This window comes from Oncorhynchus gorbuscha, linkage group LG01 (assembly GCF_021184085.1).
Source record: "Oncorhynchus gorbuscha isolate QuinsamMale2020 ecotype Even-year linkage group LG01, OgorEven_v1.0, whole genome shotgun sequence".
NCBI classification, from domain to species: domain Eukaryota; kingdom Metazoa; phylum Chordata; class Actinopteri; order Salmoniformes; family Salmonidae; genus Oncorhynchus; species Oncorhynchus gorbuscha.
Window position 1 is genome coordinate 50,901,472 of NC_060173.1, and position 19,825 is coordinate 50,921,296.

The following is a 19,825-nucleotide window of genomic DNA, read 5'->3' on the forward strand; positions in this document are numbered from 1 at the left end:
CCATATCGGTCAGGCTCTAGTTTTAATAGGGCAAATAACACGGAGGTGTGTCACTAAAAAAAATGGAAACATATTTTGGTAGGCCGTACTATTGCGATTAGCTGGCTTCCAATAGGCTTACCCATGACCAACAAAGCTCACTACCTCTTTAAATGAGTGCATATTTCCACGCTCAACCATTATTAATGAGAGAGCGACTCCTGTGCATACAAAACAAATGAGTAGCTGGGTGCAGTCCTCCTGTGGTCAGTAATTAAGGATTCAGTTCTTCACAACCACAACACATATTCAAGTATCTTCTTCATTGTTAGTGGCGAGTGATGGACAAGCGTGTCTAACAAAAGGGATCTTTGGACACAATCTTGGCATTTACAAGTGAACAGCAGTCAGTGTGCTGGTTTAAATCCTGACCATCAAATCAGCTACTGATTCAAACCCGACAAACCCCGATAACTGGCCAAAACTCTAAAATCCAAATCAATCACATTGACCTCCTGCTGCTTCTATCTAATCTATGGGTATTGAGTAGAGCTCTAGGCCTGGGTTACGGAGGCTCTACTCTGCAGGTACTGAGTAGCGCTCTAGGCCTAGGTTACAGAGGCTCTACTCTGCAGGTACTGAGTCCGGGCCCTCGTCCCTCAGCATGTCCGTTTCAGGGCTAGGCAGGCCTTGGTCAGAGGTGGGCGTGTCGGCCTGATCCTGGGAGAGGTCTTCGGAACACCGGCTTACATTCGGGGAAATGACGTCGGGGCTCGTGTCACATGACTCGGTGCTCTGCCCCGACATGGTGGCGGTGATCATCGTGGCGACACTGGGCGGGATGGGATCAAACTCGTCGTCCTCCAGGACCGACGACTCGTGGGCGTCTGTGGGAGAGACTCAGGGTGACTCTCGATAGTCTAAAGTAGCCACCATTCTACATTAATTGGAGAGAAAAAAAAAACATCACAGGTGAAAGCAATTCACCACCAATTTCTTTCCCCATTGTGCATTTGGATGAAGAAAGTACAGCACTTAATATTAAGATGCCCCTTCAGAGGCACTGAGGAGAAAGACTTACTGAATATGGAATCAAAACATTGAATTATGTTACATCAAATACTTTCAAAAGTGTCGGATATGTGTAGATCCAATTAACAAGACGAGTAAACTACTGTACTGTGAAAAATGCCTGAATGTGCAACTATTTACAGTAAACAACTTGTCTTTCTGCCAATGTTGCCGTCATGACTGTAAAATGTCAAACTCACTGCTGAAGGCCTCTGGGTACTGCTTGGCGATCTTGCCCTTTAAAGTCCTGCGTGGACAGATAAAACCATGAATATGTAGATTATGAAAGAAAGAAACCAAGGTTAGAGCTATAATTTTGTGACTACTCCCACGAGCTAGAGTGAAAATTGGACAAGAGACAGTATGTGACTGACCGTCACAGTCAGATAAAAGTTTCCATTCGTAGTTAGTATAATATGTACTTGGAGGAAGTATACAATCCACCAAGAAAATGGTTGTTAAACAACCCCTTGCCACTTCCTGTAGATCTGACAATTTGATAGGTATGAAAGTAGTTCCCATCTTGTCCCGATAGACTGGGTGGAGACATTACCATATTGTTTACACTTATCCAACCCATGTCAAATCTACAGAAAGGATTTCGGGGTAAGGCTTGGGGATGTTTTTGTATGTAGGGTATAAGGAGTCTAGAGGCCGGGTCTAAGGGTAGCCTCATTGTCTTACGTCAGATAGCGTGACGGCAACGGCGTGTCATGTCAGAATGACGCCATCTGTCAGAAGACAATGGGGGAGGTATTAGGATGGGTCCATCACCTGATTCTCCTAAAGATGCTGTCCAAGTCCTTCTTCATCTCCACCAGGGTGCGTGTGTGAAGCAGGAAGTGTTCGTTCATCTGCTGCAGCCGCACGTTGGAAAGTCCATTGAAGTTGATCAGCATCTCATTGGTCTTCTCAAAGCGGTCCAGCCTGGGAGAGGAGCCAATGACGAGCAAGATAAAATAGGCTCTATTATATCGATAATATTAAATTAATGGTGTCCTATTTGTGTTAGTCTTTGGCAAAGCTGTGCCTGTTTTGCCAGTCTGCACAAGCTGACTGTAACAGGCTTGAGTGTCAAGGAAATGAGTAGGTCTAGACTGTTTTGTTGGTGTAATAAAATCACCTCAGATCTGATTGACGCAAAATGAACCAATGTTGTGCTGTATTTGACTATTGTAACATATCACAGCGAGTGCAAGGCCATCCATCAAGACCCCATGCAGCCAGCTAGTCTGCTCTCCATGTTAGTGTTTCCCAACTCCAGTCAAATACCCCCAACAGTACAACTTTTTATTGTAGCCCTGGACAAGCACACAAGTTGAATGAGGCATGTTTGTTCGGAGCAATAACAAAAATGTGCGCTGGGAGTTGGGAAACATTGCTCTGGGTGAGAAATATCAATGCTCCCAGCAGATATAGGATGTGCTCTGTGCAGCAGTCCGGACTGTTACTCACATGTGCCTCTGGGCTTGGATGATGGCGTTGACATCCTCAGAGTTTACCATGCTAAGCATTCTGTTACAGAACATTCCAGAAGCTGTGGGTTCCATGGTGCTGATGATTAATGGAAAGCATTTACCATCAACACTGTGAATACATGAATGTCAAAAAGCTAGGTGTTTGTATGACAAATTATAGCAAATAGCTAGCTAACACAAATATGAGCCTGCTAGGGAGCAGGCCTATCGTAGTCAAGAAATGCTATGAAACAGTTACATTGTTAGCACTGGCAAGATACAAGGCTTATTATGCGTTCTGTTAGTTTGCTTAACACTGAACAAAAATATAAATGCAACAATTTCAAAGATTTTACTGAGTTACATTTCATATAAGGAAATCACTCAAAATAAAATCAATCAGGCTATGGATTTCACATGACTGGGAATACAGATATGCATCGGTTGGTCACAGATGTCTTAAAAAAAAGGTATGGGTGTGGATCAGAAAACCAGTTAGTACCTGGTGTGGCCACCATTTGTCTCATGCAGTGTGACACATCTCCTTCACATTGAGTTGATCAGGGTGTTGATTGTGGCCAGTGGAATGTTGTCCCACTCCTCTTCAATGGCTGTGCAAAGTTGATGGATATTGGCGGGAACCGGAACACACTGTCGTACACATCGATCCAGAACATCCAAACATGCTCAATGGGCCATTGAAGAAGTGGGACATTTTCATCTTCCAGGAATTGTGTAGAGATACTTGCAACATGGGGCAGTGCGTTATCTCGTCACAATGTCTGTGCAAATTTCCATCGATAAAATGCAATGGTGTTTGTTGTCCATAGCTTATACCTGCCCATACCATAACCCCACCACCACACCACCATAGGGCACTCTGTTCAAAGTTGACATCAGCAAACCACTGCCCGGTACAGTCGAAACCGAGATTCATCCGTGAAGAACACACTTCTCCAACGTGCCAGTGGCCATTGAAGGTGAGCATTTGCCCACTGAAGTTGGTTACGACGCCAAACTGCAGTCAGGTCAAGACCCTGGTGAGGAACGACAAGCACGCAGATGAGCTCCCCTCCTTTTGTGCTAAACTTCTTAAGTTGTGCAAACCCACAGTTCCATCAGCTGTTCAGGTGGCTGGTCTCAGACGATCCCACCGGTGAAGAAGCCGGATGTGGTGGTCCTTGGCTGGCATGGTTACAAGTTTAAGGCTGGTTGGACATACTGCCAAACAACGTTTGATAATGGTAGGGTAATTAACATTCAATTATCTGGCAACAGCCCTGGTGGACATTCCTGCAGTCTGCATGCTAATTTCACGCACCCTCAAAACGTGAGTCAGCTGTGCCATGTGTTGTGTGACAAAATTGCAAATTTGAGAGTGACGAAGTTGTTCACAATTTGAGAGAGACGTTTTTGTGCGTATGGAAAATGTGTGGGATCTTTTATATCAGCTCATGAAACCAACACTTTACGTTGCGTTTATATTATTGTTCAGTGTGCTAAAGCTAGCTGGCCAGCATACTAACGTTACCTAACTATGATGGACTAGACTATAGACAGACAGTAGACGTAACGTCACACAGAACGAGTTTAGTTATACAAATATGTGGTAACGATAACCAGGCTAGCCTAACATACTTACGATTAGATATGTCCCAAACTCGTTATATCCGTGAGTTTTCTTTAACACTTGAATGGCAATATACACTCTTACATTAAGCTACTGACATTCACTTTCATAACTGGAGCTAGATGTAATTTAGCAGTCTGTGGCAAAGAGAAACATTTATTTCTGGAGAAACAGAACAATATGCTGCACCGCATTTCCGTGTTGTGGAAATGTTGATCATGTGACATAGGAAAGGAATATCTGTCATTTCCGGTGGCTTATGGCAATCACAGCAAACCAAAGGTAGTTATTATAATTGTTTTTACCTTTTTTAGAACTTTAGGACGCGTTAAGGGGTAACGGATTACATGTAATTACCGTTTTTTGTGTTTTTTTGCATGTAATCCGTTAACGGTAACTGTAGTCTTTACATTACTTGCAAACATATTCTAATCAGATTACAGATACCTTTGAAAAACTATATTACTTCGAGGATTACTTTTATATTCAGAAAGGATGTTTGCGAAGAAAAATATTTCACACTTCTCTGTTTTGAAAAAAGGCGCAAGTTTAAGTTTGTTCCACTTGAGCAAATCTGACCACATGTGGAACAAACTTAAATTTGCGACTTTTTTCAATGCTGATTTGAATGTCATCAAGAAAACAGAGAAGTGTGAAATATTTTTTTCATGATCTCTGACTTGTGATGTCACACCAAATGTGTCGCGGGAAAAGAGCAGGAATAGGCTTTGGTAGGCTACAGTCCAAGCTATGTCTTCCAATGGTGGGACTGCTGTCGGCATCCAAAGATGATCAATTTGAATAAAAGCTTGGATGTAAGGGTGACAGCAGTTGTGTAGTCTACGGCGATACGGATATCACTTATTAATGATATCTACATTGCGCATTGATGTGAATCACACTGATCACACACTCTCATTTAGCTATTTGCGCCTTACCGATTGTGGTTGTTGTAGATGGCTGTTCACAAATCTAAATGTGTATTTGAACCCAATAATGGTTGAATTCAAGATGTTTAAACTGCCTATCAATCATTGTTTTGGAAACCAGTGGACAGCCAGTGAAAAATGCGCTCTTGCCACATCTGCATAGTGCGGATCCAAACCCATGAAATAACAGTGGGGCTTTTATTGCTCAATTTAATTCATGCTGATAAAAAAAGAATATCCCTAAGGGGCACATGCTCACACTTGCACACTTTTGATAGACTTAAAGCGGAAATCTGTAGTTGCTCCATCCGTTTTTGGATTTATCAATCATTTTGATATCATGGATGGTCAGTCCTTGCATCCATAGCTCTGTCTATTAATCTGAGAGTGGTTATTGTTTCATCTGTGGATTTGCCCTTTAAACAGCTGAATGTTATTAAGATTTCAAAGTGTCACCAACAAAAAGGTTAACAATAGTCCTTTAACAAATGCAGGATATGGCATTCATTTTTCACATGTAAATAGCACTTTTCAGTAGAGCTCAAAGCATGCCATTCCATGAGTGCAGCATTTATTTTTCAACTCGAATCAATGAGCCCAATCAGTCCTCCATGACAACAAAAGCATAAACAACAGAGTAGGGCTGGCTAATAAGTCCTTAGTTTTGGGGTCATGATCAGGTAAAACAATTTAGCTAATCTATACTTCCATATTTCCAAGTCCTATTCTTCAAGACCAATAATTTATTGGAATGACTGGAATTCTGATAGACTTTGGTTTTTAATGTAAAGATATAATTTAATCGTATTATTATATGTAGTAGAAAGCGATGGGTTAGAAGAAGCCTGCATAAACAACCCATAAAGTAACATTTAACATCCATATATGGCCAGCTATGTAAACTTTAACATTGATTTATCCTGTAATAGATGTTGTTCAATTGGTAACATATATTTTTATTTTCGTCTAATGCCTCTTGAAGGGAAAGTAATCTAAAAGTAACGGAATGTAATAAGATTACATTACTGAGTTTGGATAATCACACAATTCCATGATTGATTCCAATTTTAGACAGGTAACTAGTTTGGGTAATCCCACAATTACATGACTGATTACAATTTTGGACAGGTAACTAGTAACTGTAACGGATTACATTTAGAAAGTAACCTACCCAACCCTGACTCGAAATCTAACTAATCAAATGGGACCCAAACTAATGCGACCCAAACTGGGGGTCGCATGGGACAAGTAATTGCTTTTGACACAGATTATACATTATATTGACCGGATAGTGGCCACTCTAACAATGAAAATACATTTTAAACATTTAAATGTATGGGTTTAGTGCTGCCAGAGCTCAGGGGAGCTGCGCTCCCTCACTTTTTTCTATTTGACTCGAGAATACACGGTTAAACTATTTTGGGAAAATGAATGACACATTTTTAAAAAAAATTATATTTAACTAGGCCCTACCACTAAATTTCAATGAAAAACTATAGAATGATAAACGAAATTAATATGTAGCCTAAGGTAGGTAAAATGGTGGTAGGTAAAAAATCAATACAAAAACAAATCACTGTGTCTGCCTAAAACTGCATGGACCCCTCTTGTGCAGTGGAACCCACAACGATATGTGGAACCCAGAACGATGTATGACCACTTGCTTAAGGCAATGCCGTTTTGCAGAGGACACCTAAACCAGAGTGGCCACCGCAAAGCCTAAGAAGCCTGACCCTCTCTGGAAGTTGGTGTAGCCCTGTTTAGTATATTTAGCCTAGATTGGTATGTCAGTGTGGGCAATTGGAAATGTAAATTGGGTCAAATTGGAGTTAATAATGCATTTAGGTTCTAGTTTTCAGACGTGAATCTGTGGAGGGGAGAACGGCTCTTAAAAAAGGCCGGAACGGAGCGAATGAAATGCCACCGAACACCTGGAAACCATGTATTTGATACCATTACAGTGATTCCGCTCCAGTCATTACCACAAGCCCGTTCTCGCTAAATAAGGTGCCACCAACCTCCTGTGGCGGGAATGCACCACACTAACAAGTAGATTTTATGTCTGTGCAATACTACATTGTACTGATTTATGTTTACTACTTGGCCAAATGATTTGATCGCATTTTTTATCTATGCAAATAAATTATATGAATTAATAGTTCACTTCTCTGTTTTATTCTATTCTGTAATAGGGTATTCACGTGTTCAAGCTAGTCGAATCAACGCTTATTTATGATACAGCTTGTAAACTACACAATACAAGGAAATGCCTACGTGCAATAAAGCTCTCCTTGCAAACACTGCAATGACATTAAGCGGTAGGATATTTGTATTTACCTACAAATATCTATACCACATAGCCTAGTTGTAGGCCTACTGCAAATTATTGTTGTATGTTCCTGAACTGGCCGAATGGCAGAGCTATCCTTAAACTATTCTTCAGCATCACAATTTGGGTAAAGTTATTTCATTAACGTCATTACGCAATCCTGGCTCTGTCCTTTCAGCACCTTTCGGGTTAAAACGTTCTTTCAGTCCTTTCGCTTACAATGCAATTTCATCCAGATCTGTTGCCTACGCCTTTAATAGTCATACTCATCACTTATTATTAGTATTATTACAAATAGATTATCTGTTCTAACAATGTTGCTCGTTTAGTAAAGTTAGATCAAAGAATCAACGTCTCGCAAGATTGAAATGATTCATTTGCATGTTACATAATATAATAACATAAAATAGTAGGGCTATAACATTACTGCTACACCAAAAACACCTCCTCATTTCTAATTAGATGTTAGGATGGTTAGTAGCTGAAGCTGAATAGGCAAGTCACATGTATTTTCTCATGCGTCAAAACTCAACAGAGCACCCCTCTCGGCAGAATATATGCTTTGATTGACAGAAAAAAAAGGCTAATAGTCTGTTAACACAATCTTTTCAAATTCACTAATTCAAGAAGATCTAAATACGTATTGCCGTAATCCTGATTGAGATCAATTCTAGCCTTTAGTAATCTGTCAAATAGAAATATGAGGTGGCGATTATTACTGGCCAACAGATTTTGTTTGTATGGAAAGGTTTTGTAGCCTCTCGTTTCAGAAGTAAATGAACTTGGCTAGGTTTCGCCAGTTGATTTAAAGTTAGACAGATAGTTGGCCAAAAGTTGGCTAATGTTAGCTTTTTGCCTCAATCACACTAAACCAGAATCAAACGTTGAAACCATCAGCTAAACGATTTAATATTGATTTTCTGACTTTTTTCCAGTGCAATGTGAGTTTTATTAGGCAGTGTGGCAATGAAATGTTATTGATCTGTCAGTTTCCCTAGCTAGTTCTCAACTTTTCACACTGACACAGTAATAAACAGCTCTAACGTTGCAGGTTTCAATGTCATGGTGTATGTGAAGCCTGAAATGATAGAGCTTTTTATTACTTTTGGCAAGGTCTCTCTCGAACTGTACATAAACTGGCGAAAGCTATCCAAGTTCATCATTTACTTCCTGAAACGGAACAAAACAAAGGCTACAAATATCACTTTCTGACAGATAACTAGAGGCTAGAGCTGACCTGGCTGTGTTATTCATTCACCTCAGTCGAGAGGGGATAAAACATTAGATAACGTCACATGTCAGTTACCATTACTCGCTCAGCACCGCGAATAAACATAGTTATGCTTTTTTTGTTACGTTAAACAGCAGTCACCTCCTATATACAGTTGAAGTCGGAAGTTTACATACACCTTAGCCAAATACATGTAAACTCAGTTTTTCACAATTACTGACATTCAATCCTCGTAAAAATCCCTGTTTTAGGTCAGTTAGGATAACCACTTTATTTTAAGAATGTGAAATGTCAGAATAATAGAGAGAATGATTTATTTCAGCTTTTATTTCTTTCAAAGTTTACATCATTCACGTTTATTTATAAAGCACTTCTTACATCAGCTGGTGTCACAACGTGCTGTACAGAAACCCAGCCTAAAACTCCAAACAGCAAGCAAGCAATGCAGGTGTAGAAGCACGGTGGCTAGGAAAAACTCCCTAGAAAGGCCAGAAACCTAAGAAGAAACCTAGAGAGGAACCAGGCTATGATGGGGAACCCGGCTACATATACTCAATTAGTACTTGGTAGCATTGCCTTTAAATTGTTTAACTTGGGTCAAATGTTTCGGATAGCCTTCCACAAGCTTGAATTTTGCCCATTCCTCCTGACAGAGCTGGTGTAACTGAGTCAGGTTTGTAGGCCTCCTTGCTCGCACACTCTTTTTCAGTTCTGCCCACAAATGTTCTATAGGATGGAGGTCAGGGCTTTGTGATGGCCACTCCCATACCTTGACTTTGTTGTCCTTAAGCCATTTTGCAACAACTGTAGAAGAATGCTTGTCCATTTTGAAGACCCATTTGCAACCAAGCTTTAACTTCGTGACTGATGTCTTGATGTCTTCAAAATATCCACCTAATTGTCCTTCCTCATGCCATTAATTTTGTGAAGTGCACCAGTCCCTCCTGCAGCAAAGCACCCCCAAAACATGATGCTGCCACCACCGTGCTTCACGGTTGGGATGGTGTTCTTCGGCTTGCAAGGCTCCTCCTTTTTCCTCCAAACATAACAATGGTCATTATGGCCAAACAGTTATATATTTTTTCATCAGACCAGAGGACATTTCTCCAAAAAGTATGATATTTGTCCCCATGTGCAACTGCAAACCGTAGTCTGGCTTTTTTATGGCGGTTTTGGAGCAGTGGCTTCTTCCTTGCTGGGCGGCATTCCGGGTTATGTCGATATTGGACTTGTTTTTACTGTGGATATAGATATTTCTGTACCTGTGTCCTCCAGCATCTTCACAAGGTCCTTTGCTGTTGTTCTGGGATTGATTTGCAACATTCACCTCTAGGAGACAGAACGCGGTATGACGGCTGCGTAGACCCATGGTATTTATACTTGCATACTATTGCTTGTACAGATGACCAGGGTCCCTTCAGGTGTTTGGAAATTGTTCCTAAGGATGAACCAGACTTGTGGAGGTCTACACGTTTTTTTCTGATTTTGGCTGATTTCTTTAGATTTTCAAATGATGTCAAGCAAAGAGGCACTGAATTTGAAGGTAGGCCTTGAAATACATCCACCAGAAGCCCACTGGAATTGTTATACAATGAATTATAAGTGAAATAAACTGTCTGTATACAATTTTTTTTAAATGACTTGTGTCATGCACACAGTAGATGTCCTAACTGACTTGCCAAAACTATAGTTAACAAGAAATTTGGGGAGTGGTTGAAAAAGGAGTTTTAATGACTCCAACCTAAGTGTATGTAAACTTCCGACTTCAACTGTATATATTGCTACAACTCGGGATGGCATGAAGTTTATTAGGCTACTGATGAAATAAGTTATGAACTTCATAGGATGGTGAAAGTGCATTGTGATGAGCTTGGGAGTGGTTATAAACTACCCCAAAACAGGATAAAAGTCCCAAGGTTTTTAGCAAAACAGAAAATTCTGACTCAAAAATCACAAATTATTTTTATTAAAAGACTAGTACAAAAAAAAGTACATCATGTATAAAACACAAAACATTGCTTTGTCTAGATCTAACTTGGTAAATAAATGCAATTGCATAGCTACAATACATGCATGAAGCACTAAAGCAAAGATTCGACTTGCAGGTCATATGCAACATTACAGGGCAAAGATGAGAGGAAAGTAAAATTGGAATATAGGCTACCTCAAATCATTGAAATTCATAGTTCAACAGGCTGGATACCTGATACAAAGATACAGGTCCAATCAAATTCTTGTACAGTATATTATATAATAAATTACTACACATTAATGTTGATAAGAGTATTGTTCCCAATAATTCACAAATACTGTTAATTGTGAATTTCAGACTAGACTGATTGCTTAAGAACTACATTAAATGCTAACCATATCACAGAACTTTAAATGTGAAATCAAAATTATTACATAGTGAGAAACCAGCATCAGAATAGTCACATGGGGAAAATGCACAAATACAAATCGAAGTTTATTAGTCACATACTTCGCAGACAAACAAACAGTGAAATGCTTATTTATGGGTCCTTTTCCAACAATGCAGAGATAAAATAAGAAATAAATAGTGACGAGGAATAAATAAATATGGCTGTATATAGGGAGTAGAAAATAACAGTATACAGGAAGTACCAGTACCGAGTCAATATGAAATAAATAACATTTAATTAGAAAGCCCTCAAACCCCCCCCATTGAAATATGTCCATATACATACACTCTTCCCTATAGTATGGATAATTAACTGATTTTAGTGTACTTTTTATACCACTCAAGTTACAAATAAATGACTAAATAAACTGTTTAGCATTTGAAATGGAATGAATTTAAGTGTGCTTTGGTTTTTGTTTGATAATGTAGGCTAGTATATAGTAGTTGCTTAACTAACCAAGGAATTATGAATTCTGTTTGAACATGATAGTAAGTCCCCAAAAGTATAAAATGCCTAAATAACGATCAATAGAATTGACATATGTATAATGAAGTTTAAATTATACAGAAGTCCTGCAGACAAAAGATAAATAGAATATAAAAAGAAAAGATAACAATTCCCCAGAATAAATACAAAAAGTTTGACAACAGGGGAGGACAGATAGTTGTGCTCATGTGGGTCATTTCATTGCATTGTAGGTCTAAGTTGTTGCAGTAGATCCACTGTGTGTGTGGTAATGACAATAATGTCCCATTATTGACGGTAATAACCAAAAAGGTATCCAGCCAGGCCTCCAGGAGGAATATTTCACGATCTGAACAGGTTACTATTGCATTTGCTGATTTATAATATGGTGAAGACATTTTTTATATGTAATATATAAATAAAAAAATACGTTGGGGCATTGGGTCTGGAAAATAAGAGTAATATGCTTTTAAGGCCATGAAATAGCGTATTTCACTCATGCATCCGATCTACACATCTTCTGGATGAGAGGGGTTATTTCTTCGGCATTTATGCAAAGCACACTAGTGTTGCTCTACTTCCTTTTGAAAACCTTAGGCCTCCGTTGCAAACGTTAACATAATAAGCTGGAGAAAACGCAAACTACCTATCTAGCACTAACTATTGCCTTTAAAAAATGGGGACATTTCACCATTTTCAACTTCATATTCATCATCTCCACCACCCAAACATCAACATACTATATATAAAAACAGTCCATTTCTATATTTTGTAGTAACAAAAGATGAGGACATCATTCGGGAAACACTTTAGAAATTGATAGCGTTCCTCAGCCTAGGCGTTGTTGACACCAGCCAGATCTTACAACACCTGGATAGGTATTTTACGTATCAGCTAACCACATAATAATAATAATAATAATATACATATGCCATTTAGCAGACCCTTTTATATGTGGGTGGCCTCAGTGGGAATGGAACCCATGATATTTGGTATTGTAAACAACTTGCTCTACCAATTGAGCCACCACCTATGTTATAGCAATCTGCCAGTCCATGTCAGTTGCTATAATGGCACGCAAACATTAGTTGATGCATGCAACGTCTGAGCAGGAGCATCACCTGGTCAAAATTTCCAACTCATAATTGGTTAAAATGACATGATGCACACCAGATGACATCATCTAGAATAATATATTTTCTGGTGTGCATCTTTTTGATTACACAACACAAAAAAAACAGTTTACACACCGGTGCTGGAGATGATGAATATGAAGTTTCAATTTGAAGTTTCAATTTGAACATTTTCCCTTAATATCATCCCTACCAACACTGACAAAACACTAGCACTGCCTTCCCTCACTAAATTAAGGCTGGTGTATTGGCTGTTGGTGCTGTGAACAGGCTCTCGATCGTGGCCCATATAGAAATCCATACAGGCCCATATATACAGAATAGATAAATATAGTGTGAATGTGTTTCACGATAATACAAGTGCTACTGTACAGCTGTTACCTGTTAATTAAGGTATTCTGCCGATCAGTCAAAACTACAGCATTTTATGTCAAGGAGAAAAACACCAAGAGAGGTGTCCGGGTTGTGTTCATAAGGCACCAAACGGAAGAAAATGGATTTGCAACACTGAGTGGACTACATGGACTTGCCCAATAATAAATGCAAATTTTCCGTTGCAAAACGTTTTCAAACATTTTCCGTTGCATGCCCAAGCCTAATGAAGACGAACCCAGGACAATACTAGGTACAACAAGACCAGATGAATTGGGGAAAAACTAGTCCATATGCCTCAGTCAGTCTATAAGTTACCAAACAAACAAAACGACGGGATTCAGCTGCTCGCTGACTAAAGGCAATCAGCGGTAACTTCTTCTTGTAAGAGCTTGTAAACCAGAAGCATTCCGTAGGCTTCCTCAAAGATGCTCACACTGTGGTGCAATATCACCAGTCTTCCTCCTCAACCTCCACTTTGGTCTGAGATGTCGTCATGATGACCTGTAGCTGAGGTCTCTCTGAGCTCTCCTGGCTGTTTGACCTCACCACCTCGTCTTCCTTCCTCACCACCACCTCCTCCACCACTTCTGCCTCTTCCACAACCTCCTCCTCCTGCCGCTGCTGTTGCCGTTTCTTGCGGCAGCAGGGCTTGAAGAGGTGAGGGTCGATGAGCACCTCCCCAAAGCGGCCCTTGTAGATGATCCCACAACACACCTTCTTCCTGGAGGAGAAGCAAAGGAACATGAGATTATTCATGTAATACTGATACAGTTTATGCAGCCATACTGCCATTCAAGATATGGTCAATTATTGTTAGTGACGAATGCATATGTGCATACAAAATAAATTTAAGCCTTAGATTGTTCATGTTTCCTTTTTTTCCCTATTTCTCTCTTATCTGAGTACCAAAGCATCTGGTGAAGATGAACAAGGACACTTCCAGGCTGGATATTACAGACACAGTGTTTTGATTGGAGGGGACTGCAGCCTTACCTCTTCCAGTAGGTGAGGTCCAGGAAGGAGAAGACAGGGGAGCGGCTGGAGCCTGGGGAGAGCTCTGTGTCGGAGCCCTCATCTGAAGGGTTGCTGTAGCTGGGAGACTGGGCCGGGGAGGCACTGGACGTGGTGCTGTGGGCATCAGAGTCTGGAGGAGGGAGGGGTAGAACCATAGATGTAGAAGGCTATGCTGTAGTGTACATCATTAGGTAGACTGAAGAAGGCGTTTGTTGAGATTGGTAAAATCTCACAATTTTTGAATCTCAACCTTCCAGATTATGTAGATATTTAGGCTACATTATAAAGATACTTTTAAAATGAAAAAAAATAATAATAATAATTGTCTGACTCAGTGCCTCAATCTCTGAAAAGCACTGAGATTAGGTGTTACGGTTGCATTGATCTATTACTGAATTAGCTAAACGGACCTAAAAGTGGTCAAACCTTAATATGTTTATGGGGCACTGAACAGGACTTACTGTTCCTCTTTAGCTCTTTCTGCAGTTGGCTGATCTGGATTGGCATGGCTCTCTTTGAGAGGGACTTCCGTTTCTTTGGCCTGGAGGAAATCTTTAGGCTGGGGCCTCCTCGGGCATCAACTACCTAGGATAGGATAGAAGAAAAGAAAATTGAAGAGAGGAGAAGTGAAGAGAGGGGCTCCCATTACTTTTTTCCCCTTCTTAACCATTTCCAACAGGCAGGTGAGTTGTGAGGAGCAGATATGGACAAATAAAATATGGATCTTACGTGATTCCAGTTTTTCTTAGACCCCACTGGGAGTTTCTTACATCGTTTCACCAGGAGTACACATGCATTGCAGATTTCTCCAGACCGAGTTTCACATAATCTACATGTGGGGAAAACATGTGAAATATGGACCATGTGAACAATGTAAATATTACAGATGTTCATAATGACATTACATTTGGCTTTACCAGGAGGAACACAATTTCTGACCATTTTACAGAATTTCACATGTAGCTGCCCACTCATTAGGGATATTAATATTTTGTTAATTTTCAGTGTGTTTGGGAGGCAGCAGTCCACCGATTTCCTGCACAGGCCCCGTGCATAATTATGCACTGAGTGCTATGGAAACAGAACTCAATGTGTGATATTTTTTTGACTGCTTTAGTTTTTATTTTATGTTTTAGAACGCCTGCAGTCATTCTACTTTTGCAAGAATTCATAGATGTCGAAATCTGCTATAAGGGCGCGGTATTTGTCAGAAATCCTTGCTTACCCGAAACAGCTCGTGAAGTCATTCTCGTACCGCTTGCTATCGGTGAAGCGTGAGCTGGAGGACTTGGCGCGGCAGATGCAACAGCCGTCTAAACTCCGGTACATCTTTGGCTTGTGAAAGCCAAACATCTGTTTTCAAAAACACAAAACAGCAAAGACATTTGCAGTTTAATAAAATAAAAATGGTACAAATCATTATGAAATGAAATGGCCTATAATAAGATGGTCCATTTTATGGTCAATTTTGTTCAAAAGTTATTTATTTGCAAAAGATTCAGCCTGTGTACCAACCGGCGGAACAATAGGTTACAACTTCAATATTTTTTCCCCTCCATATAGGCTAACTATTGTAATAATGGTTGATAGACATTCAATCATTTTCAGAAGTCTCGCGCGTTAAATATATTTTAAATTAAAATAAAAAATAACGCGCAGCAGATGAAAGTGAGCATCTTGCCATGCCCTGACCCAAAAGGAGCGAATATAGGTCAGCTGTCTGTCTGCCTGTCATACAGATAATGTCACCCTGCTGCAGCGCTCATATAGTCTTCGGAGATTTGCATTGCATAGTTGCCGCAGCGTTATGGCCAAATATCCTTAGCTAAGACAAAATTGTAAACTCTAGTTTGATGCTAGAAGACACAGACGCACCGACCCAGTAAATTAAATAAACTTAGCTTATGCCTTGGTTATTTGACCTGCTGCTTGTGTAAATACCTCGTGGTGCAAAAAAAATTGGAAGAACGGGTTATTTCTCATTTGCATTTAAAGGAGAAGTATATATTACGTTGCCATGCAAAACCTATCACGATGCTTGGAATCCTTCAAAATAATCATGCGGCAAAACCGTGAGCCGCGCCCCCTACAGTCTACTTGTTTTGCCATATAAGTGGCAGTCCTTCGGGTGTCTTGACAGTGCAGTGGCACAACCAGACAGTAGCAGGATAATACAGTACGTGACGTAGCTCTACATGGCAACAGACTTCAAAGTCGGAGAGGGGGTGTGTATGTGGAGGAGGGGGACAGGGGGTGTGTATGTGGAGGAGGCCCGGGGGTGTGTGTGTGGAGGAGGAGGCCAGGGAGTGTGTGTGTGGAGGAGGAAAGGGGGTGTGTGAGGGAGGAATGGAGCTTGTGATATTTAGAATTTTAAAGTTGTAAAACCGACTAACATCGTTTCATTAAAAACGGCCTATGTTTAAAAACGAAACGGCCGTGATGAAAAATAACATTAGCACCGAAGAAAGACTACTGTAAATCGATACGTTCCCCGCCCACTTTACACGAGGAAGCATGCCACAAGAGCAGCCTCATGCGCACCCATTTTAACTGAACCTTTCAACCCACCGTCTGAGTCCATAAACTCGATCATGTAATTGACACAACCGCATTATCAAACTTTTTACATAAAAACAACACAGTCCTCTCTAAAACGAGACATTTTTTGCTTTGGAATAGTCGTGTAATGTGATCTTTAGGCTACACATTGTTATTCAGGTGACGTCGCGTCACTGGCCAGTGCAACTCCAAACACCAAATGCGCACGAAGTTCAAAGCTTCGGTTTTTAACAGTGACAACGTAGGTCTACATCAATTATTTTAAATTGTGGTTTAATCTTGCTATCATTTTTTAGTTCGTCGCTATCATTTGGTTAGGCTACTACTTGTTTTGTAATAGATGCATCCGTGTTGACAGAGCAATCGCCCGCGTGTTGAAAGCGCACCATCTCGGGTAGGAATGGCAGGCATGATGGGTTCTCGCACTTGGGTATTACTTACGTCGGTAAGCAGTCGAATAAATAGCGGAACATGCACATTTCAACATTGCAAACGAAGTGTACTCGGAGGCTAGGAATCCACCTATTAAGAATCACAACTAAAAACGAATTAATCGGGAAGACACCATACAACGCACTATATAACTCGAAATAATGGGGATAAAATGCCTAGGCCTAAATCTGCTGTTCACCCATTTTTTTATGTTGCAGACTGGGTTTATTTAGTTCACCTCCAGAAGTCAACAGGCATATTACTGCAGTCGTTTCATTCCCATTTAAACTAGCCTATAAAATCCGGCATATTAAAAAAAGTTAAAAAACGAATAAATAGGCTAGGCTTATAGGCTAATTAATTCTGTTTTTCGAACTGTGAAAATCGATGTTAATTGTTCGCCTTGTCAAGTGGCCAAAACAACTCGGAGCTTGCTTGTTTCGAAGCCTACAATAGCCAAGCAAACTGACACAAAAATGTTGCACATTTTGAGAAGCCTAGACCTGAACATTAGCCAACACAATTCTTACCTTAAATGCAAGTCGAGCGTAGCTGATACAAATTAATAACCTTGAACACGCGCGGTTACAATGTTGCCGAACTACTCTCACAATTCCACAGCATCGAGATACCGTTCTCTCTTGTTGATGTCTAGCTCGCTGTGTATGGGACTTGGTAGTTGTGGACTCAGTGCGCGTGCGCCCCATCCACGCCTCCATTTTCTGACTTTCTTCAATCAACCTGATTTGCATAAACGGCTGACGTTTCATCGCGTTTGCACTCTGCTGGCGTTATGAGGATGGGAGCATTGCGCGGGAACAGGGGGCTCGTCTTTCGTTGCTATGGCACGTTGAAGAATGTAAGCAAAGAGGCGGAGACAGTCTTTTACTATGGAACGCCAGATGGCTTAAAATGCATTCGCTTGAGTAATGGCCGTTATAACAAAACATTAGTAACTGGACTTAGGTCTCGTTTAGTGGACAAGGACTCGTGTAGCTGGGTAACTCCAACATACATTTATTTAAAAGTGAGAACCACTCACTGACATCTGACTTTTTATCAAATCAAATTGTATTGGTATGCGGGTGTAGCGAAACGCTTGTGTTCCTAGCTCCAAAAGTGCAGTCATTTAAAAAAATAAAACTTTTTTTTTACTCCAGCTATTTAAAAACCTCTTAAGGATCCCCCTTTCAAAAAATGTTCACCTAAAATGACATACCCAACTCTGACTGCCTGTAGCTCAGGACCTGAAGCAAGGATACACATATTATTGATAACGTTTGAATGGAAACACTTTGAAGTTTGTGGAAATGCAAAATGAATGTAGGAGAATATAACACTTTAGATCTGGTAAAAGATAATACAGATAAAAAACATGTTTTTTTGTATTTTTTGTACCATCATCTTGTAAATGCAAGAGAAAGGCCATAATATATTATTCCAGCCCAGGCGCAATTTAGATTTTGTCCACTAAATGGGAGCAGTGTATGTACAAAGTTTTAGACGGATACAATGAACCATTGTATTTCTGTTCAAAATGTATCAAGACTGCCCAAATGTGCCTAATTGGTTTATTAATAACTTTTCAAGTTCATAACTGTGCACCCTCAAACAATAGCATGGTATTCTTTCACTGTAATAGCTACTGTAAATTAGACAGTGCAGGTAGATTAACAAGAATTTAAGCTTTCTGCCAATATCAGATAATGTCAGGATTTGTGAAAAAGTATAAATATATTTGGCTAAGGTGTATGTAAACTTCCAACTTCAACTGTACATTTTTTGATGCATGCCAGAAAAGCCACAACAACACTAAACAATACATTAATTGCACTATAACAGTGATAAACGGTACCCACAAACTGTTAGAGGCTACATAAGCTGTCCCAACAGCAGAGTCCAAACAGCAGTCCCAACACCTTACCACTGCTACACTTGGCTATCAATAGAGCCTTGTCTGGCAGTGAAACAGTTCAGTCAGCCTAATTTACTGCCTTTTAAAAGAACATCGACTTGCTTAAACAAATTTGGTTTCTACTGATAATTGAGATGGACAAACTGTGTCATAAGGGGACGACGAGTGGATAAGAGGAAGTCCTTAATTTCGATGAAGACATTAATGAGCGGGCTACGACGGATGTAGTCAATTTAACTATTTTTTCAGCATTTTTTAAATGTACAGTGACAGAATTCAGAACATGGGCCGTTCTTACAGTATTCTCCCTGTACACCAAGTCAGAACGATATGATAAATAATTGGGGGCATATAAACAGACAATGAAAGCTACAATATTACAATATTTGATTATGACATTTCTCTAAAACAGGCTATAGGCTACATGTGCACCACCAAGTCAGAACAGTAGGCTAAGTTATGAGGGGAAATGGGACCAAATTATTATGGTGAGGAACAGGGGCTACTAACACCTTACTACACAACATTAGTATTTCTTTCTTAGCTACAGTATACATATTTCCCTGGCATATTACATAATTTATGCAGCAGCATACAATACATTTTTGGACTCACCTTGTTGTGCTGTGCTCACTTGAACAGGAATGTGCCGCAGCAGTCCTGGTGGGCAAATTTTGTCATCAAAGTCTAGCATTTCTGGACTCACCTTGTGTCACACCCTGATCAGTTTCACCTGTCCTCGTTATTGTCTCCACCCCTTCCAGGTGTCGCTTGTTTTCCCCAGTGTATTTATCCCTGTGTTTCCTGTCTCTCTGTGCCAGTTTGTCTCGTATGTTAGTTGAGTAAACCCGCATGTTTTTCCACATACTCCCTTTTCTATTCT

General features: G+C 40.1%; 2 protein-coding genes across 6 annotated transcripts; both read right to left on the minus strand.

The window, feature by feature from the left end:
• Positions 1-5: 5 nt before the first annotated feature.
• LOC124039443 (kxDL motif-containing protein 1-like) lies at positions 6-4,347 on the minus strand. 3 transcript variants are annotated; one of them, XM_046355431.1, is made up of 5 exons: positions 4,150-4,347; positions 2,506-2,587; positions 1,825-1,977; positions 1,251-1,297; positions 6-866 (listed from the first exon to the last, which is right to left on the minus strand). In XM_046355431.1, the coding sequence occupies exons 2-5, from the start codon at positions 2,577-2,579 to the stop codon at positions 604-606; spliced, it is 537 nt and encodes a 178-aa protein (XP_046211387.1). In that variant the 5' UTR covers positions 2,580-2,587; positions 4,150-4,347; the 3' UTR covers positions 6-603. The 3 variants fall into 3 exon arrangements, with proteins under 3 accessions (XP_046211387.1, XP_046211368.1, XP_046211376.1); XM_046355412.1 differs by having other exon boundaries at positions 2,506-2,604; XM_046355420.1 differs by having other exon boundaries at positions 2,506-2,637.
• A 6,222-nt stretch (positions 4,348-10,569) lies between these two features.
• LOC124039341 (SIN3-HDAC complex-associated factor-like) lies at positions 10,570-19,606 on the minus strand. 3 transcript variants are annotated; one of them, XM_046355307.1, is made up of 6 exons: positions 19,558-19,606; positions 15,262-15,389; positions 14,766-14,865; positions 14,498-14,621; positions 14,016-14,166; positions 10,570-13,743 (listed from the first exon to the last, which is right to left on the minus strand). In XM_046355307.1, the coding sequence occupies exons 2-6, from the start codon at positions 15,387-15,389 to the stop codon at positions 13,470-13,472; spliced, it is 777 nt and encodes a 258-aa protein (XP_046211263.1). In that variant the 5' UTR covers positions 19,558-19,606; the 3' UTR covers positions 10,570-13,469. The 3 variants fall into 3 exon arrangements, with proteins under 3 accessions (XP_046211263.1, XP_046211256.1, XP_046211270.1); XM_046355300.1 differs by lacking the exon at positions 19,558-19,606 and adding an exon at positions 17,558-17,727; XM_046355314.1 differs by lacking the exon at positions 19,558-19,606 and adding an exon at positions 15,552-15,958.
• Positions 19,607-19,825: the final 219 nt, after the last annotated feature.

Bases quoted from the DNA above. Each gene is read 5' to 3' on its own strand.
- LOC124039341 (XM_046355307.1), bottom strand. From the start codon at position 15,389: ATGTTTGGCTTTCACAAGCCAAAGATGTACCGGAGTTTAGACGGCTGT. The intron at 14,866-15,261 runs GTAAGCAAGGAT...CCCCACATGTAG, and splicing joins GACTTCACGAGCTGTTTCGG to ATTATGTGAAACTCGGTCTG. The intron at 14,167-14,497 runs GTAAGTCCTGTT...TCCCTCCTCCAG, and splicing joins GAAAGAGCTAAAGAGGAACA to ACTCTGATGCCCACAGCACC.
- LOC124039443 (XM_046355412.1), bottom strand. From the start codon at position 2,600: ATGGAACCCACAGCTTCTGGAATGTTCTGTAACAGAATGCTTAGCATG. The intron at 1,978-2,505 runs GTGAGTAACAGT...CTCCTCTCCCAG, and splicing joins ATCCAAGCCCAGAGGCACAT to GCTGGACCGCTTTGAGAAGA. The intron at 867-1,250 runs GTGAGTTTGACA...TCTCTCCCACAG, and splicing joins GTACCCAGAGGCCTTCAGCA to ACGCCCACGAGTCGTCGGTC.